Source organism: Dipteris shenzhenensis, chromosome 8 (genome assembly GCF_047967505.1).
Source record: "Dipteris shenzhenensis isolate YYH24624 ecotype China chromosome 8, Dip_SZ_1.0, whole genome shotgun sequence".
In the NCBI taxonomy this organism is placed as follows: Eukaryota; Viridiplantae; Streptophyta; class Polypodiopsida; order Gleicheniales; family Dipteridaceae; genus Dipteris; species Dipteris shenzhenensis.
Genome location: NC_141603.1, coordinates 57,551,131 through 57,569,916, shown reverse-complemented (window position 1 = coordinate 57,569,916; position 18,786 = coordinate 57,551,131). Strand labels below are relative to the sequence as shown.

The 18,786-nt window shown below is 41.0% G+C and overlaps 2 protein-coding genes across 2 annotated transcripts in view; one reads left to right on the top strand and one right to left on the bottom strand.

The window, feature by feature from the left end:
- LOC147899737 (lipid phosphate phosphatase 2-like) overlaps window positions 1-4,565 on the bottom strand; it is a 60,319-nt gene extending 55,754 nt beyond the window's left edge. The window contains exon 1 of the mRNA XM_087377861.1: window positions 4,331-4,565. The gene's annotated coding sequence lies outside the window, so the exon portion shown is untranslated. The remainder of the gene's footprint in view (window positions 1-4,330) is intronic.
- A 9,538-nt stretch (window positions 4,566-14,103) lies between these two features.
- Window positions 14,104-16,235, top strand: LOC147899736 (uncharacterized). The gene is made up of 4 exons (XM_087377787.1): window positions 14,104-15,068; window positions 15,180-15,522; window positions 15,679-15,840; window positions 15,996-16,235. The coding sequence occupies exons 1-4, from the start codon at window positions 14,167-14,169 to the stop codon at window positions 16,233-16,235; spliced, it is 1,647 nt and encodes a 548-aa protein (XP_087233913.1). The 5' UTR covers window positions 14,104-14,166.
- Window positions 16,236-18,786: the final 2,551 nt, after the last annotated feature.

The following is an 18,786-nucleotide window of genomic DNA, read 5'->3' as shown; positions in this document are numbered from 1 at the left end:
TTGGGCAACCTTCGGCCGGCCCACATAGTAGCCGCCCGGTGCGAATATCTCTGAGTGCCGTGTGACACTCTCAGGGAGCAATTTGAGGTCTTTGGCTGCCTGGGCTCTGCGGGAGGTCTCCAAGGGCTGGGTGTGGCTTGTCTGTGGGGTGAAACAAAGAAAAGTTTTTAACTTTTTCAGTGCTACTTTTCAGGGTAAAGGAGGGTTGCATCTGTCAGGAAATCACTTGCTTAGGCTGCGTGTTATAAAAAGTTATGTTACCAGTTGGAACTGCTAAAAGCATCCACTACGCCTTGGATTTTGTGTCAAGTAGGCTTCATGCAAGCACTGTGGGGAGCATGCATGTCTACTTGCCATGCAAACTATTTTGGGACCGCTACAGGAGTCCTAAAGTTGACCAGTGGCTACATGCATGAGTTCTAAAGTTGACAAGTGGCTACATGCATGCGTGCATGTAGGAGTACCTTTCTGTAAAGTGCCATGCGTGGCGTGCATGCTAATAGTATCCCCCACTAGAACTAAGTTCTTCATTCACCTTTAACTAAGCCAACTTTAAGTCCTAAAAGTACTTTTCGTGAAAACCAACCCTTTGGCAAATAAAAGGAGAGTAAAGTATGTGGCCTGCATGCCACACCTTTTCCCACAGCCACCTAGCCAAGCATGCAGCCCATGCATGTACCTGCTTTTCTCTCTCTATTTCACACCTTTTGAACTCACCATCAACATCTCGTCCATCCCATTTCCAGCACCCATAAACTACTATTCTCCACCAAATCGACCTCTCTACTCCCAGCTGATCTGTCACAACTTTAGCTTGCTTTCAAATTTCAAGCACTTGTTGCTCTCTTTGCAAAAGGAGAGACGTCGTAATTCCTGACCCATTTCACGCCTTTCTTGCATCTCATCTCTCTCATCATGAAAGAAACTTCTGGCGATGGAACTCCATAGGCTACAGCTCCTAGACCTTCTACACTATCACAAGTCGAGTTAATCCAAATTAATGCTCAGGTTCTTTAGAGTTTGTTCAACCAGATGCAAACTTCACAGCAGCAGCGCCTGGTTTTGCAACAAACTCAGGAAGCGCACAAGAAACATTATGGTATGCCCTCCTTTTTTTCTGATATATATTCAGGGGAGAAAAAGCAGAGAACGCCAAAGTATGTTCGCTCTTGGTTAACAGGTGGGGGACACATTTTGCAATCATCAAGTACCCCAACAATATCCAGGTGACCCTTGTTGAAATGTATTTCCGAGGGAAGTCCTTTTACATGGTGGTGGGAATTAAAGGCAAAACCTTCTACACCTACATCTTCGGCTGAATTTAGTGAAGCATTCAGGAAAGAATTTCTTCAAGACCTTAATGAGTACGACAACTTTCGAAAGCTCCAAAACTTGACGAGAGTCACCATACTTCCATGGAATCATACTTCCAAGACTTCCCGGACATCACTGCAAAATTTCCCAACTTCAATCAACAAACATCACGCTTGTTTCCTTGTAAATAGTTTGCCAAAGGATTATCTAAATGTAATCTGAATGAACAACCTGAAGACATTGGATCAGGCTATCCACTTTGCAAAGATTTATGATAGTACCTTTGGACACAAGAATAAGGGATCTTCACTGGTCAGACAAAGTGGAAAGCCGAAGAGAAAAGACAACCGTAAGAACCACTGAGCCGGTAACTCCAGGCATGAAAAGACTAACTTCAACAAGCAGATATCGGGGCCTCTTACTAAGAATCCTTGTGCCGATTCTCAGGCACAAGAGAAAGCTTGAGCCAAGGGGCTTTGCTTCAAGTGTAGCAAGCCAGGTCACTTGTTATATGCTTGTCCTTTGAACCACGGTAAGGGAAAACAAAAAGCGGTTGTCTACTTAATTGAATCATGTATGCCAAGTAATCCTTGTCACATTGCTAGTGTAGATGTCTTTTCTTCTTTCACAAATTGTGAGAAATGTCATTTTAATGTCGATGTGTTTGGACCCAAATTCCAATGACTTAATCCACGAGGTGGGTTACGTTGATGAGCATCCAATTCACGTTTTATTTGATGACAGAAGTGCTCACAATGATGCTTCTCTTGTGCAAAAGCTGAGCATCCCAGCTATTCCCAGTAGCCACTACGTGGTTAATCTTGTGCATGGAGCTACAGAGTTCTGGGTGGTTCCAGATCTTCGAGTGGAAATTAAGGGCCACTCAGAGAAGTTCTTGTACCAGTTATAAGATTACATAGGGTAGACATTTTGATTGGATGGGGTGGTTCTTTACTAAGAGCCCTACTGTAAATATTGACTACAGGAATCATATAATTTGATTTCGAGTTCATGAAAAGCTGATTACTCTTCACAGAGATCTTTGCGGACCTATGCTGAGATAGCATCTCAATTTACATGTGTCCATTGATCAAAATCTTTGTTCTGCAGTGAAAACATATCAATTGTTGCAATCTGGAGAGTGTATACTGGTATGTAGAAAAGCCGGAAACGTATTTTGGTTGAGTTCTTTTTCGGGAAAACACACCTACAAAGCATGTCTCTTACAATAATGACCAAAATGGGTTTGTTGTCCAGTAAACAGTGAACAGGGAAAGATTACGGCAAACAGTTTTGTCTGCCCACATTGACGAGTCCATGGTGGGTGAGCAGTGTGCGGATGGACTACCTGCTGCTTGGTATATTTATGATGTAAAGCAGTCCGTTGGGTCTTAATCGCCTAACAAAGAACAAATATCTGTTATCTCAAATGGACGATGTCATCTATGGGTCTGCGCAGCACAGTATTTCACCAAGATTTATTTGAGAATGTGATGTCTTTAGGGCTGCGTTTGCACGCGATTCAGTCATTATCAGTCGGCTAACTGGCCGACCCAACCGACCTGGTCTGGACGGTTGACCCGGATCGGTTTACCGGGGTAGGGTCCCAAACCAGCCCTGAACAGGCCTCAGAAAAGGCCTCGAACCACGCATCCAACCAGCCTCAAACTAGGCCCCACGACTCGACCTCTAACCCTGGCAGTGCACCCTAGCTAGGGCCCCCTCCTACACCCCTCTCTGGGCAGGCATGCCCACATCGAAGCCCTCTCTCCCTAACAGATAGATGGGAGATGACACTCTCTAGCAGAATATTGAGTGCTTCTTCTGATTTGCCTTTGTGGCAGTGGTGGCCTGTTCTAAGGTAAAATGATGGCTGTATTGGTAGACTTACTGGTTGCATGCATTACTTTTCTGGGCTGCATGCCATGGCAAGTCTTTTTGGCAGTTGCAATTGCTAGAAACCTCTGCTTTATGCCTTTATTTGTGTGCATAACAGTATGCTCTCCTTTTCTCCTGAGGTGTACTCCAGGGAGGATGAGAGTTTGCTGGACTATGTGCACAATTTGCCATAACAAATTATCCGGATCATATTCGTGCTACCCTTATGAAGATGTATCTCTGAGAGAAGGCCTTCTTGTGGTGGCAAGATTTGAAGGAGAAGCCCATTGTGCCCACGACTTGGGCAGCATTCTGTCAAGCCTTCACGGCAGAATTTTTATTGGAGCCTGATCAGTTTGATAACTTTCGAAAGCTCCAAACCCTGAATAAGGGTGGCAAGCCTCTGAATACGTTTATCCAGGAGTTTTAAAAACTTACTTCTAAGTTTCCTGAATTCAGTCGGCAAACATGTAGTCTACCAAAAGTCTATCAGAACAAGATCAAGCTAGTTCTCCGTCTTGGTAGATTGGGGTTTTGGGAAGCCTGGGCTGGCTGTTTTGCACAGCCAGCTAGTTCTCCCTCCTAGCTTCTCCATTTTGGGCCATTCATCCCTCGCTCTCTTCCCCTATCCTTGCTTCCTCCTTCCTACACACATAAATCCCTTGAGTGAACTACCTTGGCGAAAGATAGATGCCAACGCTGAATTTCTGTTGGAATGAAAGTCTACCAGGAACGAAGCCCTCCTTATACTGAGGTCAAACGTTCACAGTTTCCTTTCGTCCGTCCTCCTCGTTCTCTTTTTTAATTCCGGAGTCGCAATCTCTGGGAGAGCTCTGCAAGGTCTCCCTTTCCTATAGCCAGCGTCGCCGCATGCATAGAGTGTCTCAAGCTACTTTCGAAAGTGTCCATCGAAACGCCCCTCCCCCAAGAAAAGCAACCTCTTCGCCTTGTATGTTTCTGGTCTCGGGTTATGAGAGTTGCTGAGTTCTCCGAAATGGCGATTTTCAACAGTTACAGTAGTTGAGGTGTCCTAGCACACAAGCTATTGTAAAATATATCTGCAGTACGTAAAGGATAGGCTGTTTAAGGACGATTGCAATATTAAGGTAAGAGGCGATGGCTGAGGGGCAAAGAATACCTTGAGAAGGCGAAAGAGCTGGAAAGGAGAGGCAGCTGCACAAGAAGAGAGTGACTGATTGGTCCGGAAGGTGGCAAAGCTTGAATTGGATGATGGCTGCTGTGAAGAGCAGCAAATGTCTTGGTGACGACAGTCTTAAGGATAGGGGGCTATAGCGTGCAAAAAAGAAATGCTAAGGAAAAAGAGGCTTTATTTTTTTTGAGTGAGTGGAGGGAGGGGAGAGTGACGAGACGGCCCAAACAGACACCCAGCGACATTCCTCTCATTATTAGTCAGAAATTCCGAGGATAATGTGGCACGACTTATTTTTCAATTTCATCTCCATGCTCGAGAATTCAAATTCAAATGTGCATTTCAGAACACTTGAACACACTAGTTGAAACAGCTCACATACATCTTTCATTTTGCTCTTGTCCGACATTCCGAGGATAATTTCGCATGTAGGTGTGCGTCCTTGGGCTTATAAAATTTTCCAAATTCCCTTCGTTGATGTTTGAGAGCACATTCTCCCCTCAATGCTCGAGGATTTTGAGCCTGCAAAGTCGGCATCTACATAGTTGAAAAAGTTCAAAGATATCTCTGGAACATACTAGTTTGAAAAAGCTCCAAAAAAAATCGAGCTTGTCAGTTGGTTCGCAGAGAGCCACTCTAGTTTTCACTAGCCACATAGGAGCAAAAAAGATAGACGCGTGATGTCCATGCTTATTTTCATGGTTTTGGTGATGTTAACAAGAGCTCTTATTTGCAAGGCCAAAACCATGGAAAAGGCTAAAAAAGGCTGACCGTGAAACGACCTTCTATAATAGCAAGAACCCATTTAAGGGTAACCTAACAAAGCCATCTTCTCCAACATTTAAAGTTACTTATATGAGCATTGTTCAAAATATCCTTCATGCACCTTCCAAATGATTTCTTATTTCATCATGGTTTTTTTAAGAATTTGGGGCCGAACACCTTTGACAAAGTAACTTTCTCATGAAAAGGATGGCAAGAGAGGCATAGGACGGCTATTACATGTGTGGACAATGGGAAGTCAAGCTTTTGAGTTGTTCTCCATCTTCTAGTTTTTTTTTTAATGCATGGAGTATAAAAAGTGGCCAATTTTGCCAATGCACTATAGCAAAGCATTGGAGGAGATAGTTGTTTCACATGCAATACAAAAAGGGGTCAATTTTGCAAATGCACTACAGCAAAGCATTCAAGGAGATAGCTTTTTCACATGCAAATATGCATATGGAATACAACATGGCAATGCTACTCTACCATCCCTTTTGAGCTCAGTCATTCATGCTTGCCCTCTAGAAACTACAACTTGATGTTGCCTTATACAAAATACATCGCAAATTCCTAGCATGGCTTTGTGAGGACACTATGTCTAAGATTGGCCTTGCATTGTGGCTATCTTCCATCAAACACACGAGGAGTTGCTCCGGGGGGCAAAGCTACCTTTTCAATGCAAAAGTTTCATTCCCTATAAGCAAAGTAGATCTATCCTTACTTAGCAAAGTAGATCTATCCTTACTTTCTCCAATCTTGTTGGTTTAAATGTGTTTTTCCTTTTGTAACTTTTATTGCTTATCATCATTGGTTATAGTATATTTTGTGCTTCATGCATTTAACCTGATATTCAATATTTCCTTATAGCCTATCTTTAAAACCCACATGCCTATGGGCATTGTATAATTAAAGGGGTCATTACAAAGATGCCACATACCTATGCATTCCAGTCCCATACTCTAGTTGATATTTTATGTTTTCTTTTGCTTGGTTTCACTAATGCAATGTGCATCTACTTTTTGAGATACCATGTTTTAACTAATACATTAAGGGAAGTTTGACAAACAATTGAATTTGAGGAATCTTATGCATCCATTAACTTTCTGGTTTAGTACCATAATAAGACACAAAACTGTCTTTTATAGGGTTTCGAAATTGTTTTTGGGTGGTTTGGACCTTTATCCAATGTAAGTACCCTTCAAAACATATATGTTGACTTGATCAAGAACTTGGGAAAAATATTTCTATAGACAAAAAGCTATGACAAAGCATCTATGTTCTTTGCAACAATTGCATGGTCCTTACTTGGACTCATACAAGCTAGTGGCTCAACGAAATTCAAGCATACAACTCGTTTATAAATTTTTGAACACAGTTTTAGCATAGAAAATAAAATAGGGTGGAGGTTTCAATACTAAAAAATTATCAAATGGTCTTAAAATTTGAACAAATATGTGTATGTCATCATTACCATAGCCACTCAAAGTTATATACCTATGAAACCTATAATTTTTACACATAACCAAAGCTTAAACTTTGAACTTTTGTTTTACATGACATAAGATAATATCAATTCATGAGAATCAGTTTTTGACCATTCAATTAAATTCAAAAGCTAATAGTTCGATATAATGGAGCTCATGCGCCATGGAAACTTTCTATATCTCATCAAATGCTCTTATTAGAAAAGTGTGGGAATCTATCTTATATATCCCATATTATCATGTATAACATGACCTAAGACTTTTCTTGATGAATCTATTACTTTTACCTTTACACTACATTGCTCTGGCACTCTTCATTTGGATAGACCCAAAAAAAGAGACAAAAACCTCACATTCAACTGATTAAGCAATTGAAAAAAGTAACATTATCTTTGACACACAAAGAAGTTCCATCCATATATAGAAACATCAAAATAAGAATACCTATTTTGAGAAAAAAATTATTAATCACAAGTCATTTTTTGCCTATTTGACAACAAAATTTAAAGAAAATAGTAGTCAAAGCCATCCATACTTTTTTGTTCAAATAAGATTTTTTGGACCATATACCATTGATTGTAGTTTTATCAATCCAAAAAAAGTTATGCATATACCATTGATTATAATTTTATGGATCCACAAAATTATGCATTATGATCTTATAAGAACCACTTTTCACAAAACTCGAAGCTACTATTTTTGGATGTTATTTTGACCAACAAGATTTGAGGGTGGAGAAAATTTTATATATTGTAATGCTAGGACACATAATCATATCGTAGAATTATTTTTTCATAACTTATGGATCATAATAAAGGACATGAAGAAGATAAGATATGAGCATTCAGTACATGTAGCTTGTGAATATTCCTCAAACATGGCCACTTAACAAGACATTTTTCTATATTAGGACGCTTTTATGTCTTGTTACCAAACTAATGCTAAATGTGCTCAATCTCTACTACCAAGATCACACATTCATCTTTTGCATTTAAAGTGTATAAACTAATGCCACATCACATAGCACACATGGCATAATTCAAAGAACCAAAATTTTTTTAATTAGTACCAACATATGCTTCTATGCACTCAAGACTTTGAGATTAGAACGTTCTCCTTATCGTTTGTGAAAATGAACGGTTTACTTTATTACAAATGAATGCCATGATTTTGCATAAATTAATGGTTGAACTAGAGCCCTTTATTCTAACTTTAAAAATATGGCCTTTAATTTAAAACATTGAGCTCAGTGATATGCATGATCATGGGGTGTCTATCAACCAAAGTCCCATATTAGAAATCCCTTAGCAAAATGAAATGCTTTTTTTGTGGATTTCAACTCACCTAAGTGCCCACCCTCTCACACAAGTGTACAACCACCCCTCAAAAGAGGGCAAGCTAACCTCTCTTGAAATTCATGTTCCATAAAAATGCCCTTCTCCCCTATTTGTGCTTTTGCTGAGATATAGAAAGTCTTTATCTCAATAAGTCTTCATAAACATCTCTCTCATACAATTTCATGTATCAAGAACCCTATGCAAATACGGTCTTGAATATGGTTATGATATGTGTAGGTAGTAAAGCTCTAAGGCAATATGTGTTATTTGAAGTGTGATTAAAGGGGACAAACATTTTAGTGGTCTTGAATGTGGTAATGATGCATCTATATAATAAAGCTCTAAGTCAATATATGTCATTTCAAATGTTATTACTAGTAAATTATGTTTACTGGTGGTAGATGTGAAAAGCACTAAGATTACTTGCCATTTTCACATCCTATGGTCAAGAATAGGGTCACAAACCAATATCTAACTATCTAAAAAACATCCTTTTAGTTGTCTTATCATCTTTTTTTTTTTAACAGACTAAAGGAACTTCTATTAAGGCTTGAGAAAAAAACCACCATACAAACCAACAAACAACCCAGAAGGTGCTAACCATGGGAAAAAGAAAATGAAAAAAACAGATTGCCACCTGAATAGGGCCAACATGTTTCCTAAGCTCTAGCATATTGCCTAGGGAGTCTTTGGAACATGCACTAACAATCACAATGGTGAACTATATAACCATCGAATACCTCTCTCTGTGAAAAAATAGAAGGAGCATGCAAGCCATGTTTGGCAAAAGCACTACCGCCTTTCGATAATCGCTCTAGGCCTAGGAGTCCCACGCTCCCAAATAGCTCTTAAAGTGTAAATGACATCTTGCCAAATGGGGACTAGAGTGTCCATTAGAGTGCTCCGCTGGCCTCCCATCATCCAACTACAGCGGGCAACCTAGATGTGCCATGTGGAGATGCTAGCAACTGTCTCCCACACATATTCTCTGCGGAGGGTGCGGGCACATCTGCCTATGAAAATTGCCTCATGTGCCTCAATCTTGGTCACGTTCTGGCCATAAAGTTGAAAGGCAATGATTGTGGGGTCAATCAAGAATGTGTGTGCTCCCTCAATGAGCTGGCAACCATCCCCCATGTAAAGTCTCTCTCCATGTGTTGGATACTTGCTACTATCCATAGAGCTACTGCCTAGACTCTCTATGATGTTGGTCATCCCCATAGACTATAAAGCATCATCTCAGTCACTCTATTTGTGCAATAGTGGCATCTCTTGTGCACCTTGATTTGCTCCAGGTTGATGGGCAATCCTCCATGAGCAACAGACAATGATTATGCCACAATCCCATGGGGGCCTTGGCGTCATAGAGCCTGAGATGCAAAGTTGAGCCCTCCTAAGCAAGCTCATAGTGTAAGGGTTCAACCCAGGCCATGAGCCCTAGAAACTCTTGATATAGCATGGGCTTCTCTAGAACACCCCCCACATAGGTGGACAGTGGCAGGTGTCGTTTCGTTGGATCCTCTCACCTGCTTCTCCTATAGGGCCCCTAATGAGATGTCATTTTTGCATTTGGAAGTGGTTGTGGCTTAGTCTAATTTGTGTGAACCCCACTGTAGGGAGAAGTTTAACAAGCAACCTTTGATGTGATACCTGGTGGTTCGCAATCTTGAGGAACACATGCTTGGCCAATGGACACATAGTAGCTAGGCACAATGGGATAGCAGTCCCACATGCTCCTTTGGGATGTGGAGGCAGCTTCCTATGGAGGAGGAGGACAAAGCTTAGGCACTCGCGCACATAAAAGGTGCGGGTGCTAGAACGGCAGAGATAGATGTAGTGATCTTGGACTCTTGGTGGGAGCGGTTGAGCACTACCTAGACTTTGCACTATTGGGTCTGGGCAGTTCTCTTCTTGCGGACGAGGGTGCCCTTGAGGGTGCAATTCCTTAAGTAGACACTTTGTCGCTTTCAACACAACTTCTACAAAGTAGGGGAGGGAGGCCTTCTACTAGTAGAGATGAGGAGTGAGTAGTGGGACGAAATGACTTTGGATGGGCTTACTTGGTAGAGGATTAGGATTGTGGGACGGTTGGACAAGAGTTGGGACCATCGACCCAGACACAATCCTCTCAGACAGGGAGGGAGCTAACTAGAGACTCTGGCTTTGGAAGGGACATCCCCTCAAGGAGATTCAGGTGAGAATCTTGACGAGAGAGAGAAAGAATCTTCCGATTATATGCAAACACTCCTCTGGTTGGAACAAGGAAATAGCCATGACGTTTCCAACCTCTTGATTATCTGCAGGGCTCCTCTGGCTAAAGAAATAAACTCCCTCAACCTTGACGTGATGACAAGAGAGAACTGATATTCCTGTGCGTGAGCCTATGATTAGGGTTGAGATTAAGGCATTGTATTCTAACTTAGCTGGCATGAAATTCAAACTTGAATTTGACCTTCTCCCTTTCTTTGCTTGTTCTCTTGGAGACTGATTTGAACATCGTAACTTCCCTTTGATGTGGTGGTCAACCTGCCGGTGTGCCAATCATCCAAAAAACGAGGAATACCTTGATAATCGCTTTACGCTATTGCAAAGGTCATTACGGTCATGCAAATTCTCTCGTCCTCTCTATAAGATGATTTGGCACAAAGAGAGAGAGAGAAAGAGAGAGAGAGAGAGAGAGAGAGAGAGAGAGAGAGAGAGAGAGAGAGAGAGAGAGAGAGAGAGAGAGAGAGAGAGGACTACACAACCAGGTTGGCTAACTATAAGCTAGCATTATAATGAAGAAAACTCAGTATATGTAGTTCTTGCACTTTAGGGTTAGGATTATAATTTTTCCATCTTCGCTTTTAGGGTCCTCTCTAGACCTTACACTATTCTCAACACCGCTCTTAAATTGTAGTGCATAAGTTACAAAATCTTTTTGGATTTTTTGAAATATTGAAAATGAAATTATCAAAGTAGTATGTGACTAAGCACACTACTAGCAATAGAAGCCTACACACAAAGTGCAACTTAGACCATAATTTTTCCTCATTATTAAGTTGTAATATGTTGTTGGAAAGAGTGACGAGGGAAAGTGATCTTCTTAAGATGTCAGCAAAGGTTATCCTTTCCCTTGCAAATGAGCCTAAATGAAATAGCATAATAACCTTTTTGGCTGAAAAATAATGATTTTGAAGTTTAATTGTTTAGGGTAAACCAAATTTTATGTGGATTTTAAACCATTGGTCTTTGGTTTTGACTTCCTCTTGGATTAAATATATTCACTTTATTGAGAAGCATTGTTTAACTTCTTTGGGATTGATGTTGGAATGTCTCTTAGACTTGAAAAATGGAACTATGTCCATGAATGGCCTGTTGACTTCACTGAATTGGTGTCATATGAGCACGTTACCATGTGATCACATAAGTGTGTCACTATAGTAACAATAGATTGTGCAATCTAGAGGATTCTCCATAAAGAGTTCTTTAAAAGAAAAAACTTCTATTATTATGGTGGTTCTCATTGCACTTATCTAACCAAATCTATGGTTCTCTCTCTAATAGTCTTACAAATTTATTTTTTTTTGGCATACATGCTCACACACGAAGGCTTACCCTTGGCACAAAAAGTATCTTTGAATGGTTGCTTCACTAATACAAGGATTTACTTCCATGATTAATAAGTGAGAGAAAAAATCCACCTAATATGGTATATGAATCACATTTACTGGATACTTGGTAAAAAATTATCTTTACTAGTGAAATTTGCATAAGCTAATGTTGATTGTCACAATGCATGTTGATGAATGACATAAACAATCAATGAAATATTGTCACTTGTTGAGAAAATTACCATTACACATTGATGAACATTGATCAAATTGCTAGCATAAATTTTATCTTTGTTGATCATGAAAGTCTAAATCATAAAGATATCTCCCCTTCTTAATCTAGTAATTGCTGCTTGATGAAAAGATGAGTGTATCCTCTTATGAAGTGCTAGCCTATAGCAACTGTTCTTCTTTTGAACATTAGTCATTGATGAAGTAGCTTGAGTGATAGCAAAAGTAGCTAATAAGTGATTGATAAAAAGCTTGATCAAGATCTTTGTTGTTGCAAATGTTGTTTTCTAACAGGAGCAAGACTTTCTTGATGTTGCACAAACTAAGTATGTTGTACATGCATTTGACGTTTACCTAAAGAATAAATGATTGATAAAATCTCAATAGTGCTTGTCTCACTTATAGAGTTTGCCTTAACTAATAATGAATGTCCATGATTGTCAAATCCTTTCACTAGCGTTGGCTTGCCTACCATTGCCTCGCTAGTGATATCAAGAACTGTATGGAATCCATCTTTGCTACTGGAGCATAAGTCTCATCATAGTCTTCACCATATTGCTGTGCAAATCCTTTTGCAACTAGTATGGCTTTGTATCTTTGAATACTTCCATCTCAATTGTACTTCACTTTGTATACCCATTTGTTTTCTATGGCCTTCTTTCTTGGTGGAAGGTCACATAATTCCCAAGTATTATTCTTATACGAGGCATCCATTTCTTCATTCATAACAGCTTGCCATTCTGGCTTGTCTACTGCATCTTCGAAGTACATTGGCTCTTCTGTAGCCCTAATGGTAGTCATAAGAGCATAGTTGGTGGTTTCAACAATTCATCAACTTGAATTGCTTTGCCTTTCTGAGCATATGTCAATCTGGCTGGAGGTCTACTTACCCTAGTAGACCATCTGAGTTGTTGTGGCTCTGCTTGCAGTGTTTCTGGAAATTCTTGCTCTTCTTCATCCTGAGTAATTGGTGAGTCTATCTCTTGTGTGTTTGAGGTTTTCCATTTTGATTCCTTATCAAAGATTACATCTCTGGAGATAATGACCTTGTCGTTGATGAGACGATACAGCTTTGCTTCCTTCACTATAGCCAACCATGATGCATTTGCATGACTTCACATCCAATTTCCTATGATGATCATCATGTATGTGGGCATATGCTATGCAACCAAATTATGCAGAGATGCCCAATGTGTGGCTTGTGTCAAGTGAATGCTTCATAAGGTGTCATACCCTGAATCGTTTTAGTAGGAACCTGATAAAGTAAATAGTTTATAGTGGCTATTGCTTCTACCCAATACTGATTCGGAAGATGCTTCTCACTAAGCATTGCTCTAGCACTGTTTGCTGAAGTACCATTCTTCCTTTCAGCTCTTACATTCTGCTAAGGAGTATTTGCACAAGTGAATTGTCTTCGAATGTCGTAACTTATAAAAGTTCATGAATAAGAAAGTTGGCCCTCTTCTGGTTTTGTTTCATATAAGAGCCTGCTAGAATAACAGTAAATTTAAAGGGGGCAAAGTATGGGCTGAAAGCCCTAATTAATTTGGCCTCCTTAGGGCTGCATAGATGATAGCACCTTATGCATTAGACTTGTCACTGCTTAATGCTTGAGCCTTCAAGCTTCTATTGCAGCTTGCTTCAAGCTTGGCATGTGCATTTCTCAACACAATTAGTCTATAGATTGCAGTTCACTTGCTTGTTCTACTTCTCCCAAAATTTATATTGAATTATGCTCGTGTGCATGCCAACATGACAGGTCGCAGGTCATAGCAGCAGAATTACAGCAGAGCAACAGAGAATTACAGCATAGCAGGCTGTAGCAGAGATTTACCATGCCTAAACCTCCAAATCCACTTTGGGGGATCCATACCACTATGATTAACCCCGCTGTGGCAACGGGGTCAGGAAACAAAGAGTGGAAATGCAATTATTGTGGTGAGCCTTTTGTGAGCTCAGCGACACGTCTTATTCTCCATGTGTCTGGAGTTGGTGGTAGGGGAATTGGTGGATGTACTTCTGTTCCTTTTGAGATTGCGCAGAAAGTTATCAGAGATCATCCAAAACTTTATGGTGGACCTAGTACCATGCCTGCTGCCTTGCAAGATGAGGATTTGTTGGGGCCTGAGTCTCACACTATCAACCTTAATGATGCTATGGATAGTGACTCTAGTGCTATTGGTTCCTCTCATGCAAAGAAGAGGGCCAGGAAAGAGGGCATTGCTTTTGCTACATCCTCACAACCATCCACCACTATGGCTACTTCGAAAAAGCACCAGGGGACTTTATCAGGTGCATTGTCCACACAGTCTTGGCAAAAAGAGTGGCAGCGTTTGGCAGATATTGAAATTGGGAGGACTGTGATTGAATGCAATTTTGCTTTCAATGTCCTACAAACACCACAGTGGAAGAGGATGATCAAGGCAGTGGCAGCTGTGGGAGCTACAGATACATGGACAGGTGTGACATATGGTGCGATGAGGACATCTGTGTTGGAGGAGGAGATAGGCAGAATTAACAAAGCTCTTGATCCTATCAAGGAGGGATGGAAGAAATTTGGTTGCAGCATTCTGTTTGATGGTTGGAGTGATGTTAGGAGGAGGGGCATCATTAATATATTGGTATCCTCATGCCTTGGTACGTACTTTTTGAAAGCTGTTGATACAGGTCGAGGAGGTGCTAGCACTACAGGTGAAGTCATTTTTCAGCATATCCGAGCAGCTATCATTGAGATAGGGCCTGAGAATGTGGTCCAAGTTGTTACAGACAATGCAAGTAATTGTGTGAGGATGGGAGAGCTTGTGGAGGCAGAGTTTCCTTCCATTGTATGGACTCCTTGTGCTTCACATTGCCTAGACCTTCTCATGGAGGACATCGGTCGGCTCCCTTGGATTGCTAGTGTGATGCAGACTGCTAGTACCATTGCAGCCTTCTTTAAGAAGAAGCCCAAGGCCTTGGCCATATTCAGGGAGCATAGCAACTTGGAAATTGTCCGGCCATCGAAGACACGCTTTGCATACATGCACATTGTTTTGGAGCGCCTTCTTGCAGTGCATGCAGCTCTTCGACAGACAGTGGTGTCTCGGATGTGGTTAGAGTGGCCTGACTCTACCAGGGCAGAGAGCATGACAGTACAGAGGATGTGCTTGGATCACTCACTTTGGACTGACATGGAGTCCATAGTGAAAGCTCTCCATCCTTTATTCGCTGTCTTGCGGGTGACTGATATGGAGGGAAGTACTCTTGGCTTGGTCCATCATTTCATGGAGCAGTTGCGTGTTTCGCTGAGTACATGTAGCTCCCTCACACCTGAGAGGTAAGGTTGGTCTATGTCCATTATATTAATAAGTAATGAATCATCACTTATCATAAATCCATTATCAGTGACAAGTGTTTATTATAATTTACAAATTATGTTGATATGTAGATTGGAAGAAGTAAGGTCTCTAGTGGATATGAGATGGCAGTTCATGTGTAGGCCCATCCATGGGCTTGCAACACTTTTGCATCCACTGTTTAAGTCAGCTGATTTATTCAATAAGCCAGAGTTATTGGCGGATAGAGATGCCTACATAGGGAGGGTTTTTTCAGAGGATGAGCAATTGGAGCTAGACTTGGAGCTTTCTCAGTATCAGAATAGTGTGGGTACTTCCTTCTCTAGACCCACGTCTAGAAGGAAAGAGATTTGTGTGAAGCCAATTGAGTGGTGGGAGACATATGGCTACTCCACTCCTCGAGTGCGGAAGTTGGCTCTCCGGATTTTATCTCAGGTGAGAGCTGAGACATATATCTTTGAAGTTTGGCATTTGCTATTCCTGGTTAGGTAAAGTTTAAACTGTAAATGTAGATGATGAGTGATCTTGATTCTCACTCCTTTAATCTCGATTTGTAAATGCCAATCGGGATTTGGAACCAAATGGCAAAAGGAATGTGCAGCAGGAGCATGCGAGAGGAACTGGAGCTCCTACTCTTTGATCCATACGAAAATAAGGAACAAGTTAAGCACAAGGCAACTCGAGCGCTTAGTATACTGCCGTGCAAACTTGAGGCTTATAAGAAAGCTTAAAAACTTGGCAGGTCCAATGCAGGTAACATTGGTAGCTACTAGCTTGAGTCTATTGTAACATGTTCACAGTTCTATCATCTATGATTTCGATTCTAAATATATCTAGGAAATTGAAATCATAACAATGAACATTGAACATAATAACATATGCTTCATTGCTTCTAAATGTTGTTGCAGGTGGATCCTACAACCATTGACATAACCGAGTTGCCTACTTATGCTAGAGTTGAAGCTGATGAGGAGGAGATATATGCACAGCTACATAGAGAGCTAGAGACCATAGATAGACGAGTCACTCGTTCACGTCATAGATCAGCATCATCAGCCATTGCTATTCCAGCACAGAGGGACACATCAGAGGGCAGGGGCAGAGGCAGAGGCAGAGTCAGAGGCAGGAGTGGTGGAAGAGGAGCATGAGGTCGTGGTTGTGCCATCCGACGTGGCCATGGGAGAGCCGTGGCTATGGCCAGTACCTCGTCAGATACACCTATGCGGTCTGCCTTGGACGAGGAGGAGGGGGAGGATGAGGAGGAGGAGGAGGAGGATGAGGTGCCCGAGGAGCCACAGTATGATAGTGAGGGTAACACTATCACTGATGGTGACTTTGGATCCAGCAGTGGCAGTGACCTAGCAGATTCAGAGTCCAGACTAGGATGAGTCTTGAGAGACTTGACTCTTGACTCAGATTCAGACTAGGATGAGTCTTGAGATTCAAAAGTTTTCCATTCAGTTATATGTATGAGGATTCATATTTCATTCAAATTTCATGTGGCATTGGCCGAGTTATTTATGACATATGTTTAAACTTTATTGAAGACTATGATGATTGACTCTTAACTACATTGTACTTCTAAAATGTTAAAACTTAAAACTAGCAGCTAGTCATGCAGCATGCTACATTGCTACCAAGTTGTACTTATACATACTTATATTTTTAAATTTAATATTTATTTAATATTATTATAACTGGAAAACGTGTCTTACGTGTCTTATCTTTAAGACACTTTAGACACTCGTGTCTAAAGCGTGTCTAACATGTCGTGTCTTAACGTGTCTTACAACTATGGACTCAACACAATGCCCCAAAGAGTATGGGCTTCATTCCATTATGGGGTATTTATAGAAGTTGGAGAGCTTCTCTCTCTACATGTAAGAATTGTAACACATTCTCTCTCTACATGTAGAAGTCATATGTAGAAGTTGTAACACCTTCTCTTTCTACATGTAGAAGTCGCATGTAGAAGTTATAACACATTCTCTCTCTACATGTAGAAGTTGTAACACATTCTCTCTCTACATGTAGAAAGATGTATGTAGAAGTTGTAACACATTCTCTCTCTATATGTAGAAGTCATATGCAGAAGTTGTAACACATTCTCTTTCTACATGTAGAAGTTGTAACACATTGTCTTTCTACATGTAGAAGTCGTATGTAGAAGTTGTAACACATTCTCTTTCTACATGTAGAAGTCGTATATAGAAGTTGTAACACATTCTCTTTCTACATAATTCCTACTGCTTTCATAGGAAGAGTAGTAGGAAGAGCTGGGTATTCTCAATATGCAGGGTTCCGAGGCTTTTTGTCACCTATAGATATAATGGGCTTGTCGTTTGTAGTATACATGTAGCTTAGGACCTCGAGTCGTGTTCCAGTGAGAGACGTAGGCTTAAGTGTGGTAAGCAAACAAAGTGCATGCATGTGTAAACAAACATGTATCATCATGATTGAGGTAATGAAGGCTTTCGCCTTCATTGGGGGTTGCAGGGTTTAGGAGGAGTTTAAGGGTTAGAAGAAGGTTCCAGGGTTAGAAGGAGGTTCCAGGGTTTAGAAGGAGGTTCTAGGGTTTAGAGAGAGGTTCCAGAGTTTAGAAGAGATTCCAAGGTTAGAAGGAGGTTCCAGGGTGTAGAAAGAGGTTCCAGAGTTTAGAAGAGGTTCTAGGGTTAGATGGAGGTTCCAAGGTTTAGAAGGAGTCTAGGGTGAGAAGGAGGATCCAAGATTCAGGGTAGAGTACATTGTGGAGAACTCATCTCCCTTGTAGATCGTGGAGTTTAAGGGTTGAGGAACAAATGGTTTAGGGGGAGCATAGGAGTGGGAGAGAAAGAAGGTGTAAGAGCATGGGGGAAAGAAGAGAGAGGAGGGAGGAGGCGGAGGGAGGAGGAGGAGAGAGGAGGAGGAGGAGGAGGGAGGAGGAGGAGGAGGAGGGAGAAGGAGGAGGAAGGAGGAGGAGGGAGGAGGAGAGGGAGAGGATGGGTTGCAAGGTTGGAGGAGAGGGGGGAGGAGTTGTAAGGTTAGAACATGCTTTTGGACATGGAGTGCAAGGAAGCATGGACACTTGAGACAAATGCTTGGAATACCAAAGTAGACACATTTTAGAAGTTGGAGAGCTTCTCTCTGTGCATGTAAGAATTGTAACACATTCTCTCTCGACATGTAGAAGTCATATGTAGAAGTTGTAACACATTCTCTTTCTACATGTAGAACTCGCATGTAGAAGTTGCAACATATTCTCTCTCTACATGTAGAAGTCGTATGTAGAAGTTGTAACACATTCTCTTTCTACATGTAGAACTCGCATGTAGAAGTTCTAACACATTCTCTTTGTACATGTAGAACTCGCATATAGAAGTTGTAACACATTCTCTTTCTACATGTAGAAGTTGTAACACATTCTCTTTCTACATGTAGAAGTCGTATGTAAAAGTTGTAACACATTCTCTTTCTACATGTAGAAGTTGTATGTAGAAGTTCTATGTAGAGGTTGTAACACATTCTCTTTCTACATAAGTCCATGTTGGCACAGAGTCAACATACTCCCGGATCCATTTTATTACCCATCCTTGGGTTATGGCTTATTTTGATTGCAGAGTTGGGATGCCATGTGCGTAATACAATGGCTGTTGAGTTTGTGGCATGCAAGGGTGTCCTGCTATAATGCTTTTGCACCATACCATTTGTGGTTTGTAGTCA

Excerpts from the sequence above, each read along its gene's own strand:
- LOC147899736 (XM_087377787.1), top strand. The coding sequence starts at position 14,167 with ATGATCAAGGCAGTGGCAGCTGTGGGAGCTACAGATACATGGACAGGT. Across the intron at positions 15,523-15,678 it reads CTCTCCGGATTTTATCTCAG|GAATGTGCAGCAGGAGCATG; the intron begins GTGAGAGCTGAG and ends AAATGGCAAAAG. Across the intron at positions 15,841-15,995 it reads ACTTGGCAGGTCCAATGCAG|GTGGATCCTACAACCATTGA; the intron begins GTAACATTGGTA and ends ATGTTGTTGCAG.